This window comes from Penicillium subrubescens (assembly GCF_028828155.1).
Source record: "Penicillium subrubescens strain IBT 31985 chromosome Unknown utg000002l_segment0_segment0, whole genome shotgun sequence".
Taxonomy (NCBI): domain Eukaryota; kingdom Fungi; phylum Ascomycota; class Eurotiomycetes; order Eurotiales; family Aspergillaceae; genus Penicillium; species Penicillium subrubescens.
The window spans coordinates 1,890,917-1,912,481 of record NW_026643152.1 but is presented as its reverse complement, the minus strand read 5'-3'; the positions used below and the strand labels follow the sequence as shown (position 1 = coordinate 1,912,481).

Genomic DNA, 21,565 nt, shown 5'->3' with positions numbered 1-21,565 from the left:
TAAGCAACGCCTCTCCCTTCTCTCATGCTTAGCCACGCCCCCTCTCTTGTACCTCTTATATTTCCTCTTACTCATCTGCCTCTCCTCGTGACTTCTTCTCTCACATCGTCGTACACCATCACCACAACCTCCGGGTCAGCAATCTACTGAAATGACTGAGCTTTCCTCGTGTTCATGCAGCAAAGAGTATGTATTGGAAGGGACAGGAGGCAAGAAACCACTTCAACGCAACGCTACAAAACCGGGGTCGTCACAATTCGGCAACCCCTAACGGTCAAAACCCCGGCACCCAAGAATTCCATTGGGTGGCATCCCCATTGTGCAAGCAACTTTGAAACCCCCGGGCTGCTCTACCTCCCCCAGATTCGAGCTCCCGCGCTTCAAAGTCTGAATCTCCAATAGCATGAGGACGAGACCAACGATGAAGACATCCTTGTTGTGGACCATATTGCCCGACAGTTGGGAAAGCGCTTCAAGGTTGGTTTATTTGATATGAGTTTATTAAGTACCTTGTGTCGGTTCTCTCTGACACACCTGCAAGACATATTTTCCAACTTGAGAACTCTAATCCTATGACTACCACCAGTTCCGGGATCCCAAGACACTTTATCAAAACGAATTTCAGGCTTTCGTGTTACATCTTGAAGGAATTCAGGATATTGTTGGCCCTTTGGCTTATTAGGATGAAGAAAGTTGGCGATTGCACCTGGATGATCACGCGCCTGCTACCAAGCTCGGTTCAACTCTTGGACAACCCTGCAGGGCCAGATCAGGACCACCAACCTGTGATTTAAGATCAGCACACTTCAAGGGTCTCCTGGCATAGTCGGACCAGGTCATCTCGATTCTTCTCGCTATCGAAGCTCTACATCAACGTGTTCCCCCGGACTATGAGTTCTGGCGCATTGCGTTCTTGGATCACACCAGTCTCATTGAATATAGTACTTTGCTCGCATCGGCGAAGGGGCCATATAGGTTATCTGCGCTCTTCGCGCCACTCTAAACGCTCCTGAGCTCATGCGTGATGCAGTCGCGCTTGCCGAAGGTCTTCTGCTTTTCGACCACTATCTATAAGCCATCTCGGATCTAGCACTGAAGGCGACAGTGGAGAGAATCACTAAATCCTTGCGTCCTCCACTGTAGAATCCCCTCCATACTATCACCTACACAGACCTATTTCTGTATATTCTTCTATCACTACATCCTTCCACCACTACATCTAGATCCTTCGAACACCATCCTCCGAACACTCTATCCTTCGACCACTATATCCTTCGATCATTCTCGTCCTTCTGTTACTTCCTCTACCAATCTGTCTTCTATATCATCTCTCGCTTTATCTTTCACTTCCATAAACTCCTTGCCCTTGAAAAACCCACCCATTACCGTGCCTTTCACAAACAACATACACAGGTACAAGCATCATAACTGCTGCACAGCGTGTCTGCGCCATCCCTGAGTTGGCATCTACGATGATCGGGCTTACTGATTCCCGAGAAACTCTCTACAACTGCGCCAAAGTCAACCATCTCTGGTTCTGGCTAGCAATGCAACACCTTTGGAGCTAGCTCCATTGGAAAAAGCTCAAGTCGCTGGAAACCATGCCTATGGAGCGCAAATAGCTATATGCGAGCTTCGTCAAAACTCTCAGCTTGGATTGTCATCCGTGCTCAAGATACCAAGCTCAGTTCAAATCCTAGACGAACCTACAGGGCGACCATCAACCTGTCTATACCGACGTTATCCTTAAAGAAGGCCGATACAAGCTACCACCACCAGCCGTCAAGCTATCGGATGAACACGTGTACATGGTCATCAAACACCTCTCGATCAAGGAACGCAATGCAAGGTCCAAGGTTGGACGGACGGAAGACTTCCATGCCAACGGAGACATCCGCGGCGAACGTACACCAACCTACCCAGCCCTAATCTTCTACGCCTGGAACCTGCCATTCATCGCCATATGGCCAACCTGCGATTCAAGATCAGCACGGTTTAAGGTGCCTCCGATTTAGTCGGACCAGTCCAGTCATCTCGCTTCTTCTCACCATCGAAGCTCTACATCAACGTGTTCCCCCGCCCTACGAGTTCTGGCGCATTGCGGTCTTTGATTACTCCGGCCTTATTGATTATAAAGCTCGCTTTAACGAATGGGCTCCGTGGGTCATCTGCGCTCTTCGCACTACCCTATCCGCTCCTGGCCTGAGCTTGTCCGTGATGCCGTAGGTCTTCTTCTCGACCACCGTCTATAAACCATCTCACTGAAAGCGACAGTCGCGGATATTGCTAAAATCCTTACGGCTTCCGCCATAGACGACACGGTCCCGGTTGCATTTTGCCTTTCGAGGAATGAGATCCTAGGACTGGACTGGACGGATTGACCGGTTGGTTGTTTCTGGGTTTCTTGTTCGCTACCGAGGGCGGCAGTGTGCTTTCGATGGGGGCACCTGACCAAAGACATCTTATGAGAATTGTTTTCATGAGCATCGAAGCCCAAGAAGAGATTTATATCCACCAAGCCGAATATCATGATCAGCACGAGCTCGGAGGCTTTTACTCGTGCTAGATCGGTGCATGTAGATTATTCCCTGACAGTCCAAGCATCACTTGAGAGTATAGATCTACCTGTTATCCGGAACCCATTAAAGTGTATCAGAACGAAACCCACAGGGGTATTCAATGCTACCTATATATAATATGGACAAAGAAGAACAAGCATGAAATGCAAGCTGGATAACATGAACAAGGGAAGTGAACTAAAAAAAGAGAGAATAGAATGCTATATGCTCAACAGCACAATGCAAGAGAAAGAAAAGAAGATGATGGTGAAAAAATTGCACAGACATGAAGCAGGCATCTCCCAAAAAGCCGAGGTATCAAATCAAATCAAATCCCGTAATCAAGAGAGAAAAGAGAGAGAGAGACCCCAACTTTTGGCGATAGTTTCGCCGATAACGATAACGTAATCCAGAATCATGGCTCAGCTCAGGCGATTGCAGAGCCTAACGGAGGTGGAGGTAGGGACAAGTAGGAGAAAATAAAAGAGAACATTCCAACGGAACAGACGTGGCGACTAAGCACGAGGTCGTCAAGGCGGGTAGAGTCAAGGTCAAGGTCGAATCTTCGCAGGTACATCACGCGAAGAACGGGGGAGAGGTGCCGGAGCCGGTCAAAAAGCAATGCTAACAAGCAGAACCATAGGGGGGCCCGAAATGGATTTGGCGGGTGTATGTCGACGAGAATAAAGCAATGAAAAGCGCTAGAATCGGTCGGGCCGAGAGTAAAAGGAGAATGTGAAAGTTATAGGTGCGCATGTCATGAATTCATGTTTCACCTCCAGCGCGACTCTTGTGACCCGCGCAGTGCAGATGGGCGCCAGCTACCGGTGGAGTGCTTGGAGACCGTGCTGGTGGGGGAGTTTGTGCCTGTGTTGAAGACGTATTCGCCATCGACGTATTGAGCGCCCGTGGAGAATGTGCTGCGGTGCTTGCGACGAGCATAGCGCTGTTCGAGGCGGTACAGCTCGAGTTCTAAGGAGGATAGATGTTAGAGGACGAGGTTCTAGGACATTGTTGTTGCGGATGGTGCTGTGATGCGCGACATACTGGCTTGTAGCTTATCAATGAGACCCATTGTGACTGTGTAGATGCGAGATCCTGGCGATTATGCTGATTGTAGGAATTCGACAAAAGAATTGTATGTCGTACTTATTCCTGGCGAATATCTATATACGGAAGTGCAGCGACAATCGTTCCCACATGCAGCGAGTGGAGCGTAACGTGGTTGACAGGTGAGATGGCCGGCAGCGGACAGAGAAGAATTCGAGGTTACTGTAGAAGCTAGTCAGTCCTGTTGACACTTTCAACTACCACCTCAACAGCTCAATTGGGTCATTTCTCACCAGTATACAGGTATACAGCAGCAATGACACCAGGCAGAATACTGAAAAGGGGGTACGATTGTGGCGGGATGGGGTGGTATATTTGCAATCGCGGAGGAGGGAGGAGGGGAGGGCGCACACGAGGTTGAGGGGCGCACGAGGGCAGTGGAACTGGTGCCACAAGGAAGCCACCAAGAGTCCGACGAAGGGGTTGCAGGTTAAGGTGGGATTGGATTGGCTGTAGCGGGATGCAAGGAATGTGAGATGCCCGGAGAATTCGGAGGAAGTGACAGGAGGTTGGGACGCGGTAAAGAGAGTGACGAGCGACGAGCGACGAAAGCGACAGTGGAAAATGGAACAGAGTGGGAAATGTGGTCCCGGAGAGGAGAAAAACGAGTGGCTTGCAGGACGATAAGAAGGAATACAATAATAATATGGAAGGAAATGAGAAGAGGAGAAAGAACAAACAAGCTAACAAACTCCGCGTCCGAAATGGTGACAAAAGGAGAGACGCGGTGGGGAAGTTAGCTTAAAGGGAATTAGCGCCGAGTCTACAGAATCAACAGACTTCGAGACTTCGATAGTCCAAGCGTCAAAATAACAAAAACTTAACCGGCACGCGAGTTTAACCTGGTTGACTTTGGGTTCAGTTGGTTCGCCAGGGGACGAGACTTGATCATTGGGTTATCCCAAGTCTTCTCTGGTCTTTCCAACGGCGCTAATCAGCCACTAGCGATTGACTGGACTTCATGACCCGCCTTCTAGACTTTCGTCGGTTCAACTTGACTGGAGAACGGGAAAAACGAGGCCGTGCGCCCGTGTTTCAGGTTGATTTCCCCTTGCTTTAGTCGGATTATCGCGTGGTCTAGAGTCTGAACTGTAAGACTACAATGTGTACGGAGTACAGACAGCATGTATGTAGTAGTTCACTCCGTGCATCGTGCATGAATCTGCTTTTTATCTATCCACTGTCCACATGGCGACATGCTGCACCTGGCTGAATACAGCTAGACATCATAACAAATCATTGGTCCTCGCTGCTTTACAAGTCTACTCGACCTTCTTCTCCTCGGACGGCGTCTCGCCCTCCTCGTGGGAAAGCGACAGTTCCTGGGCTAATCATCGGCATGTCAGAAATGGCATCAGATACCGAACCCACTTCCCCAAGGTCCGCGGGGTTCTATTCGTGGAATTGACAGGGAGTACTGTACTTACCGTTCCAGAGCTCCGCATAAACTCCCTCTAGATCCAGTAACTCCCGGTGTGACCCCATCTCCGCCACCTCTCCATCCTTGAGCACCAGGATCTGATCACTATCGTAGATCGTCCGCAGCCGGTGCGCGACAAAGACGCTTGTGCGGCTCTTTTCTTTCAGAATGCTGTTGATGTTCTGCAGTAGCGCCTGCTCCGTGTATGTGTCCAAGGCCGAGGTCTGTATCATTCCCCGGTGTCAGCCACATTACGCACGCCTGGGGAAAAACCCCTCCCAAAATGAACCACAAACAATTCATGATCTTGCACTTACCGCTTCATCGAAGAATAACAGCTGCGGGTCCTTGAGCAACAATCGCGAAATCGCCAACCGTTGCTTCTCGCCGCCCGAAATCATCATGCCGCGCTCGCCGACCGCGGTCTCGTATCCATCAGGAAGTCGCTCGATCAGCTGGCTGATGCGGGCGCGCTCGGCGGCATGGCGCACCTCTTCATCCGAGGCATCGATCCGACCGTAGCGAATGTTGTGTGCGATGGTGTCGTTAAACAGTGGCGTGTCCTGGGGCACCACACCGATGGCCTGCCGGAGGCTGTCAAGGCTTACATCACGTACGTCCTGGCCATCAATCAAGATCCGACCGGACTGGGTGTCGTAGAATCGGAAGAGCAAACGCAGGATGGTCGATTTGCCGCAACCACTGGGGCCCACGATGGCGAACTTGGAGCCAGCGGGAATCGTGAATGTCGTGTTCTTCAGAATTGGACGGTCCGGGTGATAGCCGAACGTGACGTTCTCGAAGCGAATTTCACCGCCCTTCTTCAGCTCGAGCGGCTTCGCGTTGGGCTTCTCCTGGATGGTGACATTCACCTTTTGCAGGTTGAAAAGAGTCTCCATGTCCAGCAGAGACTGGCGCAGCTCACGGTAAACCGAGCCCAAAAAGTTGAGCGGCACGGAGAGCTGGAAAACCAATTGGTTGACCATGACCAGATCGCCGACTGTCAGGGCACCTGTAGCCACGCCGTCGGCCGCCAGATACATCATTGCGGCCAGCGCAGTGGAGAAGATCATGTTCTGGCCAGAGTTTAGCAAGGCCAGGGAGGTGGTGACTTTGATCGAGGCGTCTTCGTAGTTCTTCAAGGCCTTGTCGTAGCGAGCGACCTCAAAGTTCTCATTATTGAAGTACTTGACAGCCTCGTAGTTGATGAGCGAGTCGACAGCAACGGTAGCACCGCGGTTGTCAGCGGCATTGGCCTGTCGACGGAACTTGGTGCGCCAGGCGGTGGTGGTAATGGTGAACGCTGTGTATGCTACCATGGTAGTAGCTGTGATGGCGGCGAATTGGAAACCATATTGGTAGGTCTGGTGAGGGGATGAGCCGGCAATCTTATCACCATCAAACCGAGAGACTTACGAGAATACCGCACACGAGCGAGATCTCAAGTGCAGTTGGTACAACATGGAAGACCATGGAGGTCAGCAAGAAGCTGATACCTTTGGTACCACGATCAATGGCTCGGGTGAGACCGCCGGTCTGGCGTGAGAGGTGGAAGTTGAGATCAAGTCGGAGCAAGTGGTCAAACACATTCCGGGCAACCTTGCGAATTGCCTTTTGCGCAACACTGGCAAAGACTGCATTACGCAGTTCTTGGAAGAAAGTGGCTCCGATACGGGTGGCGCCATCTATCGAGATTAGTTAGGACAGTTTTGACAAGCTAGGATGAAGGTAATTTCGTACAAGCGATGATCATGGAGCCTGCCACGGTGTATGCTGTTCCACCAAGGGTCGCGAAATCGACGTTCATGGAGTCCACAATGTTCTTGAAGTAGAATGGAACCTCCACATTGAGAATCTGGAGACAACTACTGTCAGTTCTCAGAGATAGATGTGATAAGAGATGAGACCAATACACACCTTCGCACCCACAAGCAGTGAAAGTGCAGTTCCCACTCGAAGCTTGGTACCCCAGTCATCCTATCATACTCGGTCAGCACTTCCGATGCCATGTTATTACTTCCATCTTTGAAGCAATACCTTAGGCCACAAATATCTAGCCATCTCTTTCATGATAGCCCAATCTGCACTGCGCTGTTCCTTCTTTGCCATAGCTGCCTCACTCAGCAAGTCCTTCTTCGGGGTATTCTTGGCCTCACCGGCCTCCGGTTTCTGGACAATAGCGGCATTGGCCACTTCGGCGGCGGTAGCAGCGGGCAGGGAGTTGTTCCTCGCAGAGGTCGGGTCTTTGCCATCGGTGGATTGGTTGAGCCATGAACTGCTAGAGGTGAACACTCGTAGCTGAAGTGTGTGCTGTTGAATGCGATTCGGGCTCGTCCACCGTGCCTGGCCGGCGAAGCTCGGATATAAGTACCGCGCTGTGCGCCAGCACGGCGATCGTGCCGCTCTGAGCAGCATGGCTGCGAGATGAAAGGAAATTTGACCGCTAGAGATGGTTCGGCGCACGAATTGGGCTCACAGGGGCATAGTGAAACGCAGGCGAGGAGAATGGTGTGCTCGTGTGTGCTTGCGATAAGCTCGTGGGGGAAGGCAACCTTGGGAGCCGCCGGCTTCGGAGAAAAGCGTCAGGTTGCGCGAATGAGTTCGGTGGTCGTCGCGGAAACAGATGAGTGAAAAGAGAGGGTGTATTAGAGGAAGAACAACGAGACCCGCCCCGACCAAACGAGTTCTTCCCTTTATGCGCGGGTGGTATAGAAGGCAATGTCGCAATCGAATGCGGGCGTGGTGTACCTCAGTACCTCCGCTCGCCGCGACGCCGCACCGGTCACTGGTCCTGAGCTTCGGCGCCACAATTTCCCGGGTTGAGTTCCCTTGCGAGCTCCAAATCTGACGTAAAGTCCTTCAGCACCACGCGGTCTTCGGTCTTTACTTCAGGCACAATGAGTCCAGCCCTCCAGCGAGGTGTCCGGACTCTGTCTTGGACACGAGTTGTTCCTCGCGCCCGGCAGGCCAGATGGATTCAGATTCGTGCGGCGCCCTCGGAAGAGCCTACCGTCAATGGCGACCATCTGCCCCTCGCCGGTACGCCTAGTTCCGCCGCATCGCGAGGTATGTTGAATTGCAAGAGTTGGATAGAGTATTGTGTCTTTGAAATTGGACTCAACTGACAATTCTTGTTGATAGATGCGCGCTTCGATGTCGTCGGCACTCCATATTCACTCCTCTCGGTATCGCTTTCGGCTTCGCAAAACCTGTATACGCGCCGGGGAACATTGGTGGGACTGAGCGGCAAGGCGGATAATGTATGTGGCTCTGTTGCGGTGGACGATATGCGATTGGATAACGCGCTGACAGTCATGATCGCTACAGGTGGTTTCGACGTTGAGCGTCCTCGAACCCTTCCGCAGGGCCCCTCTGGGCGTGCCCTTCCTCTATCAGAAGGCATGACACGTCTGGTTCCGAGTGATGGGATTGCAAGACCGTCGCTAACAAGAACTTAGGTCTCCTCTGCGAGCCCTGTCACAGCCCTCATTTCCGTTCGGTCTCCAACGACCTCATTCGCGGTCGTGAATCTCAATGGCTCAGTGGATTGGATGGTTGCCCAGCGGCGCGCGCTGCTGGCATGGACAGGCCGGTCCTTGTCCATCAAGCCAACCATTAACGCCAGCCTGGTTTGTGGTACCCCTCGATCGTGACTTTGAGATAAATGGCTGATTTTGATTCTCGTACAGAGCTTGGCTCATTGGGGTAGTTCTGCGGTCACTGGCAGAGGATTGATCGCGTTGGTAGGCCAAGGCCAGGTCTACTCCGTGGAGTTGAAGGACGGCGAGCAATACGTCGCTCACCCTAGGTACGTCGCGACGATTAAGCACCGAGCCAACGTTTGATAGCTCTAACCCATATGTTACAGCCACATTGTCGCCTATACCATGTCTTCCAACCCCCCTCGCCCCTACCGCTTCAAATCCACAACTTTGAGCTTCCAGGTTCCCGGCCTGAAGACATTGCCACGCCTCCTGCAGGGCAACAAGTTCATCCGGGATGTGTCTGACTCTAAGGCCTGGAAGAACACCATGAGTTTCCTTCACAAGCTTCGTACATGGTCTCGCATGACCATCTGGGGAGATAGAGTATGATGTTTGCCTGGTTATCCTTTGACGTGCAGCTGGCTAACAATCTCCTTCTAGCTTTTCCTGCAATTTGACGGGCCTGCAACAATTCTCATGCAGTCTCGCGGACCCCGCGTCAACGACATTCTCTCTGAGCGTCAAGTCACTGAACTCGCCGACGCCCCTCGTGGAATCACCACCCTTGCCCCGGAAGAGCCTAGCAAGCCAACCCCCTCAGAGGCAGAGATCTCTCGTTCGGTCGAGAACTTGAACCAAGAGCTCCGGGGAATCCGTCAGAGCGTTGCTGAGATCCGAAAGGATGGCACCGTCGAGATCAAGGAGGTTGGACGGACAAGCCCTAAGGAAGCCTAAGGGCGTCCTATATCGCTCTCTTTATCTCTCTCCGCACTAGAGGTGGTTTTCTTTTGGAATGGTTTACTTTGCATCTTGTACAACATTTTGGGCGTCATGAAATCACAGCTGCGGCCACTCAAATCAATTTCTTTTCTCTCTGTAGACTGGATGAACTACTTTCCGCACGTAAGGTACACAACTGCTTCGTAACTCCACTTCGAGAACTTGGGCTCAAGGTGGACTCAACAGAGCAACAATAATCCCAGTCTAGCCCGAGCACCTCACTCACTGCTGGCCGTTTGCAACTTGAAGCACGACCCGGACATGACTGAAATTTGCTTGAAATCTCGCGAGATCTCCCGGGCTGACATGTCCAGTCAACAGTTCGTTCAGAGTAATCTTCTCTAGGTTAGGAAACATCTTCTGGAGAGATAGTCATGCGATTTTAGTACATTCCCACAAAACTCCCACATTAGCAGGACCTACCATCAACCGCTTCGCCAATCTTTCCTGCATCCTATTATCCGAAAGAGCTCCACTCCTGCCATTCTTCATAGCCACGATATCAATAGTAAGATCCTGAAGCGCACAGCCCACAATCTCAGGTAAAGAGAGAAGTCGCTGTCCAGTACGAACAAGTATCTTCGCAAAGCGCAACCGCGGAAGAATCAACCCCTTAAAGATTCTATTCTCGCTAGCACTGAGCTTGGGGTCATTATAAAAGTAAACATTCACCATAAAATCTGCGTAGAATTGTCTTCGGAAAGGAGTGGTTTTTTCAAGGAGTTCAAGTTTGAAGCGAGGCTGTGGAGTCCACCATAGATATCGCATTGCTTCATGGAACCATAGTTTGTTGACTCGGGCGTAGCGAGCAAAACTGGTTCTTGGGAAGATTTGGCCGTAGACCCAGTAATAGTCTTTGAAACCTGCTGCGTCCCAGCTCAGAATTTGCGAGACGAGTTCTGGTATGGAAAGGGCGCGTTGGGCGGCTGTGAAGCCGGAATGGGGAGGATGATGGATTCGGTGGGGAATAGGTTGCATTTTGCTTCTAGAGGGGTAAAGGAAGAGATAGAGTGAGAGATAGTTTAGGAACAGAGTCCTATGGGTGTAGCGGATGATCCAGTGGGAAGGGTGCAAGATGAGGAGTATGGTGAAGGAGAGGAAGGCGGGAATAAGGAGGTAGATTGAAAAGCAGATCATGTTGATGATTGAGTATCACATTCAAGTTTTCTCGATATGGTATGGATGCCTTAGTCAATGACTCCAGCTGTCAGAATATTCGTTAGATGATGGGAAGGCAGCATGACTGACAAACTGAATGCTTAAATGAGCATGACAAGAAAGGGAATTACCACAAGATATACCTACACAGAACTGATGAGAGGATTCAAAGACTGATTGTCAATGCAGTAGATCTGCAGGGAGAAAAGACGATGGGTATCTTTGCTAAACCACCGCCAACCGAGCTAAAGGTTAAGTACACGGACAAAAAGAGTTATTCGCAGCACCTCATCTCTTCGACTTGCGTCCTCCGATTCCCAGTCTCCCCAGATTCGGCAGACTCGACTTGTGTTTATGTGCAGAACCAAGAAGAGTTGTGGAGCTGGTGGCTCTGGTGTCCAGCGCTCCCCGATTGCCGCTCCCACCCATACCAGCCGCTCCAGGCACATGGCCAATGCCGATACCGATGGGAGACACCATGCCCGCGCGCGGCGCGTCAGGCAGAGCCGATCGATCTCGCGCTCGGTCAACCGTCGCCGCAGATAGTGCGGCAGTTAACGAAGGGTTCTGCAAGGTGTCTGTCGGGTCCAGTGAGTGGCGCTGCGCAGCCTGCGCGCGACGCGCCCGTTCTTGGACAGCCTTGAATTTATCGAGGAGTTCTGTCCACCGAATATCGTCACGACTCTTGACGCGGGTGCCGGACGAACGATCGAAAGATGGTGCAGTTTGGGGTGTGCTATTGGGACTCATGAGTACGTGCGGTCTGCTATGGGGAGGGCTGGTTCCTGTTTTGGCTTGGGATATGCCCGTTGCTTGGGATATTCCACTTGCGTACCTGCGGGGACCACCATGGAGGAAACCGATGTTGCTGACGCTATTCAGCCGGTTTTTAAGGGCGGCAAAGGCGGAGCTCTGGGGGAGGAGCATGAGGACACCGTATAGACATTTGTACAGGTAGGGGTATTTTTCGGGTTCGAGAAGTTGGAGACGAAGGTCTGGAAGAGGTATTAGCCAAGGACCCCAGGATACACTAGGGGAACACCGTACAGGTGAAGACGGGGGACTCGAGCAGCTGCACCAGCTTGTCGATTTGGATCAGCATGTTGACCGTCATTTCAAGCTCGGCACTAGAGACGTTAGAATTGGCATTCAACACTTTCAGTATCGAGCGACTTACAAGATCTGCAAAAGATTGTAAGCCTGCTCATAGGCCTGAGCAAGAAGGCACAGGGAAAAGGTAGACACGGCATTATGGCACCAAGACCGGAATAGGGCAACGAAAAACATTTGTCCCTCCTAAAGCGCCTGTTAGTTTCTGATGTATTAGAATGCACCACAGGCAACATACCCTTGTGTCAAGGTTCCTCAAGCGCTTTCTCATATCAGACAGTTCAGGGGCGGTAATAAGATTGTTGTTCAAATTCTGCACCATGATGCTGGCAAATTCGAGATCCTAGTCGGGTGGAATTAGTAAATGGCCCAGCCGGTTTGACATATACGACATACCTCTTCCTTCTCGAGGCAGTCTGCCAGGGTCCGATAGATTCGCTCAGGGCTCAGATTCAGGCACAACTGCCGGATAATCAAATTGCCCCGAACCTCCAACAGGTGTCGGTCAGTGGAGAAAAGCTGAAGCAGATTCACCATGAACGAAGTGAAGTAGCTATCCTCGCTGTTTCTTGAGATTTGAGACAGCAGTTGCAGGTCCTTAGTCACAACTGCTTCTGCAGGGTCAGAGAGCGTTTTCAACAGAGCTGGGAAGGTTCCGTCATTGAATGCAACCACTTTTCGTGGCGCTTTCCGGTGTAACATGATCAGCCACGAAAGTGCAGCTACCCGAGTAGCTTCATTTTCATTCAAGAATTGCAAAATCAGCGAGTTCACCGCTGCAGCGTAATCGAGATCGGCTGGCTGTGCGGGCGCTGAAATGATACTACTCCGCGGTGTCGGAGCCCGAGAAGACTCTTGTGTTGTTCTCCTTGAATCGGGGTTGGGAATTTCTGAAGGTTTTCTGTCTATGCTCTCCTTGCTAGGTGCGGTTGAAGGAAGTTTGGATGACGCTTGGGCGTATTCCTCAGGGGCGTCATCTGAAAGAGAGTATATGTATTCGAGGAGGGACTTGTTGACTCGGTTCGCTGCCTGTCGCACCGAATCCGACCCACTAGACATCGCCGGGAGCACTTGAGTCAGCAGCCTCGGGACAAACGGAAGGATATCCTCAGGGCTGATCTCAAAGAAAGCATCGATCCAGCGAAGTGCAGTCAATTGCATCTCCTCCTCTATATACTTGTTAGTCGTGTGGCTATTAGACCCAGAAACGAGGGTGGGATTACCGAATGAGGTATCGACAAAGCTGACTAGAATGTCCAGAATCTTGGGATAGTCGATATGAACGTCTTGACCCGGGATCCAGTCATCATCGGCCTGGATCGCCTCATCGTCAAACAGTGAATCTGATGCCGAGTCTTCGACCGCAATGTCATCCTTCTCACCATCCTCTGCACCAGCGGTCTCAAGTGTCTGCTCGGTTTTGGCGCTCACAGTATCACTGGCATTAGAACGCCTGCGGCTCTCTTGTCCCTTTCGACTTTCTGCGATTCCTTTCTTCAGACGAGTGATTCTCTTGATCTCCGTGAGAAACCTGTCTAGAAGACCCTGTGTAGCAACGTTGACATCTTTGTGAGGTCCACCAAGAAACTTAATCAGTCCTTCCAGAAACTCAGGCAAGAAGGTGACGAGTTCTAGGTCAGGGATCGTATCGAGTAAGGTCAACCAAGATACCAGGAAGTTGCGAGTGTATGGCCCGATCACATGAATTCGTTCTTTGAGCAAAGGTATGAACTTGGCGAGGGAGAATGCGGTAGGGAGTTCCGTATCATGCGCGTCGTCTGGGTCGGCCGTCTCCTTCTCCGAAAGTTGTAGCACAGAGACATATGAAGCTGCAGACTCAGCTACAATATCCTTAACCAGTCGATCGAGAAGCTCCGCGCCATTTTTCACGGAGAGTTCCGAGTCGGACGCGAGCTACAGTGCATGTTAGCATAGCCTTTTGTTTCAGGCCAAGCCATTCTCACCTTGGCCAACGCATCGAATATCTCATTGAAGAAGAGCAGAACCTCTCCCTTGGCCACCTTGGCGATGTTGTACATGCTCTCGCAAGAATAATAGCGGACTCGTGCATCTTGGTCGGTAAAGCAAGCTAGAACCGGCGGGACAATTTCTTTCAAGTAAGGCGCAACTCCTTCCTATAGAACAAGCATGTCAGCCCTGCATTTCCAAAGCATTCCCTGTGTATCCAATGTCTCACAGATCCCAGTGCGATCGAGGCAGCCGCCAATCCGATCAGACCTCCATTCCTCGCATGAGGTTGGTGCACAGCGTAGGCATAGTCGTGGCAGAGCTGTTCGACAATCTTTGCAATCTTTTCTTGTTCTCCTCTGAAAACGGCATCTCGAACGATTTTCTCTAGCCTGGAGCGAGTGTCGCGTGTTAGCCGGGGATATCGTACGACCCTCCTAATTCCGAGAAAACGTACTCCAGAGCTCCCTGCTTCCTCTTATCGTAGAGCTTGTCGTTCAGCAACCGCTGTATTGAATGATCCATCTCTCCAACGAACGGAGAATAGCTGTTTCAAGCTGCGACTAGGCAGTGGTCATGGTGGAGGTCACGTAGGTCGGGGTTCGGTTCACGGGCTCGCAGGTCGGGGCCACTGTAGAAGGATGTCGGATCGGTATGATTCTCTGATCTGAAGTTTCTTTCGTCCAGGCAGAGCCTCGTTGATCTTCACAAGCTCGATGGTGGGGAGAAGATGCGTTGTCAACGCGGAGATGGATGAGTCCAAGCGCGGTGTGACGTATGTCAGCAACGGGCCTGGACTCGGCCCGAGAATAAGTACCACCAGAGCTGTCAGCTCAACACACTTGCATGAACTAGATAACAAAGGGACATGAAAGGATTTGGGATTGTTGAATTTATAGAGTACGTTTCGTCACTTCAGATTTAGCTCATATAGCAGTCGGTTGTCGAACTTTTCAAGGGTAGGCTCAGATTGCGGTCTAACTTTGCGTTCTCGGTGTCAGGCACGCATGCAGCGGCTCTTTCGCTCCTTAAACTGACCGACAACGTGGGTGACCTAATAGGATCCTGCCTTCGAGTATAGAAAGCTTCTATCTCTGAGCATTTCTTTTCCTGACTTCTTCATCTTTCGAGACTTCCAAAATCACTGACTTCGTAACATCGTTGAGATTCAAGGTGTCCCTATCTCAAACCTGCATCTTCGACCTGATATGATACCCGACAAGCCAATATATAGCTAACAATTGGTATGACCGAAGAATCTCAGCATAGCAAGAAAATCGCCATGAACTACTGTACCTCGAGAGGGATACACAACTTGAAGAGCATCAACATGCAAAACTTCGAGCGGGTCGCAAACAGACCGAAACGCAAATATACCAAAAGCTCTCGGCGATCACCTGTCACAAGAACCTAACCAGGATAAATTGGACTAAACTGTACGAAACAGGTCTAAGTCTTAATCGACTATCTATACTCCGTACAAACTTGAGGCTTAGATCGGCTACCTTACTCCCCAATCAATCATCAAGTTCGCAATTTTCGAGTTGTCCATTCATAATCAGGTAGCGGACCAACATTCTCATACATGCAGAGGAGATCATATAATGAGGTCCTTTATCTCAGATTGTACCAGACTACCTAAATGTATCGATTGGGGAAATTCTAATCAATAATCGCTTCATGTGAAAACACCCAATAGACCACGCCTGTTCGCCTCATCAAGATCACACCCATCAAAATCGATCAATGACTAATGTACTGGAAAACCGATGAGACATCCTTTTCGGTAGTTTCCTGTCGAATAAGCAAGTCCTGAATCTTAGCCAGCGGACCCTTCTCTCCACTATTAACGAAATGGTTCCAAGAACTTGTATCACCGTAGAGCATAGCAGGTGCTTTAACGAATTGTGTGCCGTCCTCTCGACAACGCTTGCATTTGAAAGTGTCGTGTGTATCGCTACGGGTCTCGGGCTTGAATTGGAACAGTTCTCGGAGAGACTCGAGAGAGAAGTGGCGCTCAACATCTTCTGCCGAGTCGACAACGCAAGACGAAAGTGACTGCTTGTGCGATTGGCGCTGGAAAATCTTTTCTTCGATCGATCCCGTGGCAATGAATCGGTAAACAAAGCAGTCTTTCTTCTGCCCGTCACGCCAGACACGGGCCAGCGCCTGCTGATCAGCGGCTGGATTCCAGTCGGGATCGAACAGGACGAGTCTGTTGGCACCGATGAGGTTGAGACCACATCCACCCGCCTTACTGCTGAGAAGAAAGACAAACTCTTCGCCATTCGGGTCGTTGAACTTATCCACAAGCTTCGTTCGCTTCTTGATGTTCATTGTTCCATCCAGTCGCAGACACCCATAGGCACGAGATCTGCATAGTCTCTCGAAGAGATCAAGAGTCTGGGTGTAGTTGCTGATCAGAACAATCTTATCATTGGTGTCTTGACGGATTCGTGCAAGCATGCGATCGAGCACCATCATTTTTCCAGAGTACCAGCTCTTGATGTCTCTGTCACGACCACGAGACTCTGGGGGTGTAAAGTCTTCGGGGAATGTGTACTCGCAGCCCGGGAGGTCTTCTGCCAAGTTCAGAAGATCCGGGTGATTGCAAAGCTTCTTCAGAATTCCGATGGCCTTCAAAGGCTGACTACCCTTTCCTCGTAGCAGACTTCGAATCTCGGGACTCTGAATGAAGTGGTTGTAGAGATCCAACTGGAACTTTGACATATTACAAAACACCACGTGCTCGTACTTGACAGGCAAGTACTTCGATAGAAGTTCGTTTGTTCGGCGGATGATGAATTTGTTCACGATTCCAGAGAGCTCCCGTAGGCGTTCGTCGCCCAGTTTCCGGTCTTCTTCCGTACAGGCTGCATCACGGCCTCGAAGAATTGGGAGTTCGAACCTTTTGCGGAACTCACTCTGCGAGCCTAGCAGGTTGGGATTGGCGAAGTGAAGCAAAGCAAAGTACTCTGACAGATCATTCTGGATAGGCGTACCGGAAAGGATGACACGCCGGCTGACGTTGAGACTGTTCAAAGCCATCCAAGTCAAGCTTTCCTTATTCTTGAGTCGATGACCCTCATCACACAGAAGCAGTCCAATCGGTGTGTCCTTGAGAGCATCCACATACATGCGAAGTGTCTCATAGGACACAATGAGCACAGGTCTGACAACGCTTCGACCCGATGCAATTGCCCACTGCTTGATCTGAGAAGTAAGTTCAGCCTTGGAGGCCTTCCCATCAATTGCAAAAGGGGTGGTAGCATCTTTGCCCAGCCATTTGACTAATTCGTTCGCCCAGTTGCCGACCAAACTCGATGGACATGCGATTACGCATTTCTGAATGGTCGTTCTTCCCGCCTCCGGATCCTGTTTAAGTAAAGTCCACATCAATGAGATGCATTGTAGCTGGAGAAATTAGTCGAAAGGCTTTCCATGTAGAGTACTTTTCCGACTGCATACCGTCTTGCCCAATCCCATTCCATCTGCCATAATGCAACCATTGGCGTTCTTATCAATCAAGCCTGTTGTACAACGATACAAGAACTGTGAAGCCAAGAATGTCAGTCTCTTAGTGTAACAACACGAAATCATGAGCCATACCTTAACTCCCTCCACTTGATGTGGTCGGAGGATCTTTGCCAGCCTTGGATCTATAACAACAGGCACCTTTGGTCTTCCTTCCACCTTCTTCTTAATGCCCAGAATATCTGCCAGGCTCTTATGTACTAGAGGCTCATCCAATTTAGCCTCGCCTTCCTCCCTGGGTGCTTCCGGATCTTTTGGCTTCGGCTCCTCGGGGACGTCATCGACAGTCGGATCGTATAGTACAATGGCAAATTCTCCGCTTGGGTCATGAAGCGGCTTGGCAACAAAGGTCGCACCTTGCCGCATGCCCAAGGTAGGGGCAGCTCGTCCAGCATTGTATTCGTCCGTCTCTTTGTTGACCAACGGAATCCGGAACCTCTGTCTGAATGTCGTGTCTGTATCCTTGGGCTTGAACACGGGGAATTTGTTCACTTCACGAGTCGCCAATGCGAGTCGATCGTCATTTGTGTATGCCTTCTCCGCTCCATCCTCGACGCTGCCATCTGCGTCTGCATAGTTGACCTTTCGTCTCTTTCTTGCTGGCTTTTCCGATGCTCGAGTACGCGTTGCAGAGCCTGGACATTTGAAGGGCTTGGAGAGGCGATCGAGTGCATTCACGGATTTTGGCTGTAATGGGGTCTTGACACCGCCGTCTGCCGCGGCTGGCCGAGGGCGATACCTGGATAGATGTAAGTACTGGCTCCACAAGATCCAGAATGAGAGAGTGTCATACATTTAAGCAATTCGAAATCAAATACCAAATCTCAATCAGATGCAACTGTACAAACTCCCCCTGTACAAAAGGAAATGGTCGTTGTTGGAGTGGTTGCCACCGACGCGTTCCTGCCTCGCGTCTGCCTACAACACCAAAGTGCCGCGGCCCCACGTGACCTCCAGATCACCCCACTACGGAAAGCTGGGAGGATTGACGAGTGGGACTGCACATTCGTCATATATCAGGGCTGATTCAATGTCGTCTGATTTCTGGGCTGGCTACCTCAGCGGTGCCCTTGGTATTATAATTGGCAATCCCCTAGATGTCATCAAGGTTCGACTGCAGGCAGGTCATACAAGAGATGCATCTGCCCAATCACAATTGAGCCGCTTCGAGAAAGCGAGCTCACTCGTACGAGGTTTGTGTGACTTTAATGACATTCTTTCTTTATTTTGCAATCTGATGAAAAGCTGTGTTGATTCCGGTGATAGGTGCGGCGGCTCCGATTTTGGGATATGGAGCTCTCAATGCGCTGCTCTTCGTGGCCTACAACCGGTCTTTGATGGCTATGGACAGCAGCATTACAGACCCCACTAACCCCGACGGTGTGCCATTATACAAGATCTGGATTGCTGGTGCCGCAGGCGGTCTTGCCAGCTGGACTATATCCTCTCCGACAGAGTTCATCAAATGCAGGGCACAGTTGGACTCTCGTCCAGAGGTCTCATCCTGGACCGTTGCCAAGAATATATATCGCAATCGAGGCTTGAGAGGCCTGTACTACGGAGGAGCAATTACGAGTGCACGAGATTCAATTGGTTACGGTTTTTAGTATGAAGATGAGCCCTATTCCCCGCACTATACTTGCAAATATATATATCTGATCAGATGCTAACCAAGCACCACCTTTAGTTTCTGGTCTTATGAACTTTGCAAACGCTTTATGACATTTGAGAATGAAACATCTCATCAGGCTACTATGAAGATTCTCCTCTGCGGTGGCATTGCTGGCATTGTCACCTGGGGCTCTATCTTCCCGCTGGATATGGTCAAAACGCGACTACAAGCGCAGACGATCCATGAGCATTCTCTTGCACAGACAGCCCCCGAGAACCAAAATCTTCTACGGCAGCCTCGGGCGACGCTGAATTCCTATCAGATGGCCCAAGAGGTCTACCGGGCCGAGGGCATGGGCGCCTTTTATCGGGGCCTCGGGATCTGCAGCATTCGAGCGTTTATTGTAAACGCTGTTCAGGTAGGGCCTCTCTTCAATATCTCTTCATCACTCTGGGAACAATTCAAGACTAATATGGATGTAGTGGGCTTGCTACGAATGGCTGATGAAGAGCTTCAACAATGCGAGTGTACATGTGCCAGTCACAGATCGTATATAGATGTGTACAGTACAAAAGCAGAGAGTGGGAGGAGCCAAGCATTGAATATAGACCGGAAACCCGATTGCGGTTAGACTTTATTTTGGTATTGAGGGATTTCTATTGGAATTACTGCGGAGGTTTGCTCGAAAGGGGGATAAATTTCACCCTGATGCCACAGTCCGTGGGGACTCTAGCGAGGACCGGCAGTTTCGACCCGTGGGCCCGCAAACCGGCTGAGCGGAAGACCGCCGAGAATCGGCAATATCAAAAATGCCTCACGTGAGTATCCACCGACACATGCAGGAAAGCAGAGTCGCGCATTATTGTAGACATGAGAATCGTAACAGTTCAACGTGCATACTTTTGGGACTTTTGAATGCTTGAATCCAGACCAAGCGAGAAGTCAGCCAGGTAAGTGGCATGGCTTCCTCAGAGGGGTTTGTCGTGGCGACTCGGAGTCCAGCTCAGTCTTTCATTTCCACATTGTCATCCTCCGAACGCTTGCCATTGTCTGCAGCTCCCAATCCAACGGCAGCTTCGGCGATCCTTTGGCTGTGAGGCTCTTCGCGCAGAATACGGACTCTGTGAGTGTAGATCGACTGGTCAGCGAGGTTGCGATGGAAAAGTCAGATGGGCGGATTGGTTGACGGCTCACCTGCGCTTGTGGTTCTTGCCCTTGGTGTGCGCCTTCAGGTTGTACTCGCTCTCAAACCATTTCGAGCATTCCATGCAATAGTGCTGTCCAAGACCTGGCAGATCCTCAGTATCCTTGGTTTCCTTGTACTGGGAGAGATGGCGAGGCGATTCGATGTCGGCGAGGACCTGGTCGTAGTCTCTGCACAGATGGTTAGCCATCCTCCTCCCCTCTGATGGGTATCAAACTGTTGTCGATGGATTGTACCTGGTGCGACGCTTGGTCTTGATTTTTCTGAGAGCACCCATCTTGTGTTAGGCTCGGCTTTCGTTCCGCGCTGCTAGTATCAAAGAATGAAGACGAAGGAAAAAAAAGCCGTTATCGCCGATTCCGGAGTAATGGTCGGGCGGAGTGGAGCACGGGGGATGGGCTGGGACGAGACAATGGACGAGGTTTTGGATTGAAATTTCCGCGCCGGTTTGTGGGCCGTGAGAAGCGTTCGAAACGCCTCGGGTCTGATTGGCGGCCGACCTCTTTGGCCGCAGCGGGCGGGAGAAACAGTCGGCACGCCTCGGCTCATTCGGTTTGGTCACCGGCTTACGGGGCACCGTATTGGATGGTAACTTTGGTATTTTATGACGTTTGCATCGCGGCATGTTGCTCCGGGGGAGTCTTGTTGCGGCCACCTTGTTGATGGGCTGTGCCGTTCTACATTAGTACATTGAGGCAAAAGAAATTACACGTTTGAAGTTGATATCTCGTGATTGTTTGATCTTCTATAGTCATAGGCCAAACATCAAGGTCCAATTGCTATCTGGGAGGTACTGGGGACATCACCCATCAAAGCCCGCATGTGAAGGTGTCGACCAAAAGGACTTGCGGATAAAGGATAAACGGGGTACAAGCCGAGTACATAGTGACTTGAGGACCATCAAGGCCCGCATTGACCGTGCTTCTTTCCTTTTGCCCTTGGCCCGAATGTTGCCTTTCTTGGCCAGGTGTCCCTCCCCAGCCTGTAATCGCAAACTCTTTGATTGGTGGTCGCCCACACCCCCGTCACATGCCGTGTATTGCAATTACGGACACTCTGGGGTGCCCAGCTGCTCTCACATGGCAGTACAGAGGTAGGTATGGCAGTCAGGGAGCTTCAATACAAATAGAAGACTCAATATGAGCACTATCTGTAGTATTTGAAGAACATCATTTGTATAGGATCCTAATTATAAGCCGCATTGAAAGATCAAAGAAAACTCCAGCTCGCTCCACCTCCCCAGCCTCTTGTTAGTGGTGTTGCATGCGGAGGTCGGGCAGTATGTAACAGTACCGTATGGGCGTATCGCCCTGGTAACAGCGGTTACGGCTCTTCGGTCCCAGTCGAATTCTCTCGCCCACTCAAAACCTCCAAGCTTCCCTTTTTTCTTCTCTTTCTCTTCCCTTC

At 50.8% G+C, this 21,565-nt stretch overlaps 10 protein-coding genes across 10 annotated transcripts; 3 read left to right on the top strand and 7 right to left on the bottom strand.

Annotated features, from left to right (window-relative positions):
- Positions 1-267: 267 nt before the first annotated feature.
- On the bottom strand, positions 268-447 carry N7473_002067 (uncharacterized protein; the record flags this gene model as incomplete). Its single annotated transcript, XM_057148007.1, has 1 exon — positions 268-447. The coding sequence occupies one exon, from the start codon at positions 445-447 to the stop codon at positions 268-270; it is 180 nt and encodes a 59-aa protein (XP_057011661.1).
- Positions 448-1,808: 1,361 nt separating this feature from the next.
- N7473_002066 (uncharacterized protein) lies at positions 1,809-2,015 on the top strand (the record flags this gene model as incomplete). The annotated part of the gene is made up of 1 exon (XM_057148006.1): positions 1,809-2,015. The coding sequence occupies one exon, from the start codon at positions 1,809-1,811 to the stop codon at positions 2,013-2,015; it is 207 nt and encodes a 68-aa protein (XP_057011660.1).
- Positions 2,016-3,330: 1,315 nt separating this feature from the next.
- On the bottom strand, positions 3,331-3,633 carry N7473_002065 (uncharacterized protein; the record flags this gene model as incomplete). Its single annotated transcript, XM_057148005.1, has 2 exons — positions 3,331-3,530; positions 3,606-3,633. The coding sequence occupies 2 exons, from the start codon at positions 3,631-3,633 to the stop codon at positions 3,331-3,333; spliced, it is 228 nt and encodes a 75-aa protein (XP_057011659.1).
- A 1,297-nt stretch (positions 3,634-4,930) lies between these two features.
- Positions 4,931-7,503, bottom strand: atm1 (ATP-binding cassette Fe/S cluster precursor transporter ATM1; the record flags this gene model as incomplete). The annotated part of the gene is made up of 7 exons (XM_057148004.1): positions 4,931-4,995; positions 5,096-5,312; positions 5,406-6,452; positions 6,505-6,773; positions 6,829-6,943; positions 7,006-7,065; positions 7,126-7,503. The coding sequence occupies 7 exons, from the start codon at positions 7,501-7,503 to the stop codon at positions 4,931-4,933; spliced, it is 2,151 nt and encodes a 716-aa protein (XP_057011658.1).
- A 482-nt stretch (positions 7,504-7,985) lies between these two features.
- On the top strand, positions 7,986-9,527 carry N7473_002063 (AIM24 family protein; the record flags this gene model as incomplete). The annotated part of the gene is made up of 7 exons (XM_057148003.1): positions 7,986-8,154; positions 8,230-8,348; positions 8,416-8,487; positions 8,547-8,717; positions 8,778-8,896; positions 8,957-9,176; positions 9,234-9,527. The coding sequence occupies 7 exons, from the start codon at positions 7,986-7,988 to the stop codon at positions 9,525-9,527; spliced, it is 1,164 nt and encodes a 387-aa protein (XP_057011657.1).
- A 267-nt stretch (positions 9,528-9,794) lies between these two features.
- Positions 9,795-10,550, bottom strand: N7473_002062 (Protein VAC14; the record flags this gene model as incomplete). The annotated part of the gene is made up of 2 exons (XM_057148002.1): positions 9,795-9,932; positions 9,996-10,550. The coding sequence occupies 2 exons, from the start codon at positions 10,548-10,550 to the stop codon at positions 9,795-9,797; spliced, it is 693 nt and encodes a 230-aa protein (XP_057011656.1).
- Positions 10,551-11,018: 468 nt separating this feature from the next.
- Positions 11,019-14,333, bottom strand: N7473_002061 (VAC14 family protein; the record flags this gene model as incomplete). The annotated part of the gene is made up of 10 exons (XM_057148001.1): positions 11,019-11,466; positions 11,566-11,725; positions 11,778-11,857; positions 11,908-12,026; positions 12,079-12,183; positions 12,237-13,009; positions 13,064-13,754; positions 13,805-13,975; positions 14,038-14,200; positions 14,266-14,333. 10 exons carry the CDS (start codon positions 14,331-14,333, stop codon positions 11,019-11,021), a joined length of 2,778 nt encoding a protein of 925 aa, XP_057011655.1.
- A 1,028-nt stretch (positions 14,334-15,361) lies between these two features.
- On the bottom strand, positions 15,362-18,137 carry N7473_002060 (DNA-dependent ATPase RAD54; the record flags this gene model as incomplete). The annotated part of the gene is made up of 3 exons (XM_057148000.1): positions 15,362-17,222; positions 17,277-17,360; positions 17,418-18,137. 3 exons carry the CDS (start codon positions 18,135-18,137, stop codon positions 15,552-15,554), a joined length of 2,475 nt encoding a protein of 824 aa, XP_057011654.1. The 3' UTR covers positions 15,362-15,551.
- Positions 18,138-18,372: 235 nt separating this feature from the next.
- On the top strand, positions 18,373-19,511 carry N7473_002059 (uncharacterized protein; the record flags this gene model as incomplete). The annotated part of the gene is made up of 4 exons (XM_057147999.1): positions 18,373-18,535; positions 18,609-18,948; positions 19,030-19,372; positions 19,437-19,511. 4 exons carry the CDS (start codon positions 18,373-18,375, stop codon positions 19,509-19,511), a joined length of 921 nt encoding a protein of 306 aa, XP_057011653.1.
- A 446-nt stretch (positions 19,512-19,957) lies between these two features.
- N7473_002058 (putative C2H2 finger domain protein) lies at positions 19,958-20,435 on the bottom strand (the record flags this gene model as incomplete). Its single annotated transcript, XM_057147998.1, has 3 exons — positions 19,958-20,075; positions 20,149-20,328; positions 20,395-20,435. The coding sequence occupies 3 exons, from the start codon at positions 20,433-20,435 to the stop codon at positions 19,958-19,960; spliced, it is 339 nt and encodes a 112-aa protein (XP_057011652.1).
- Between the last annotated feature and the right edge of the window lie 1,130 nt (positions 20,436-21,565).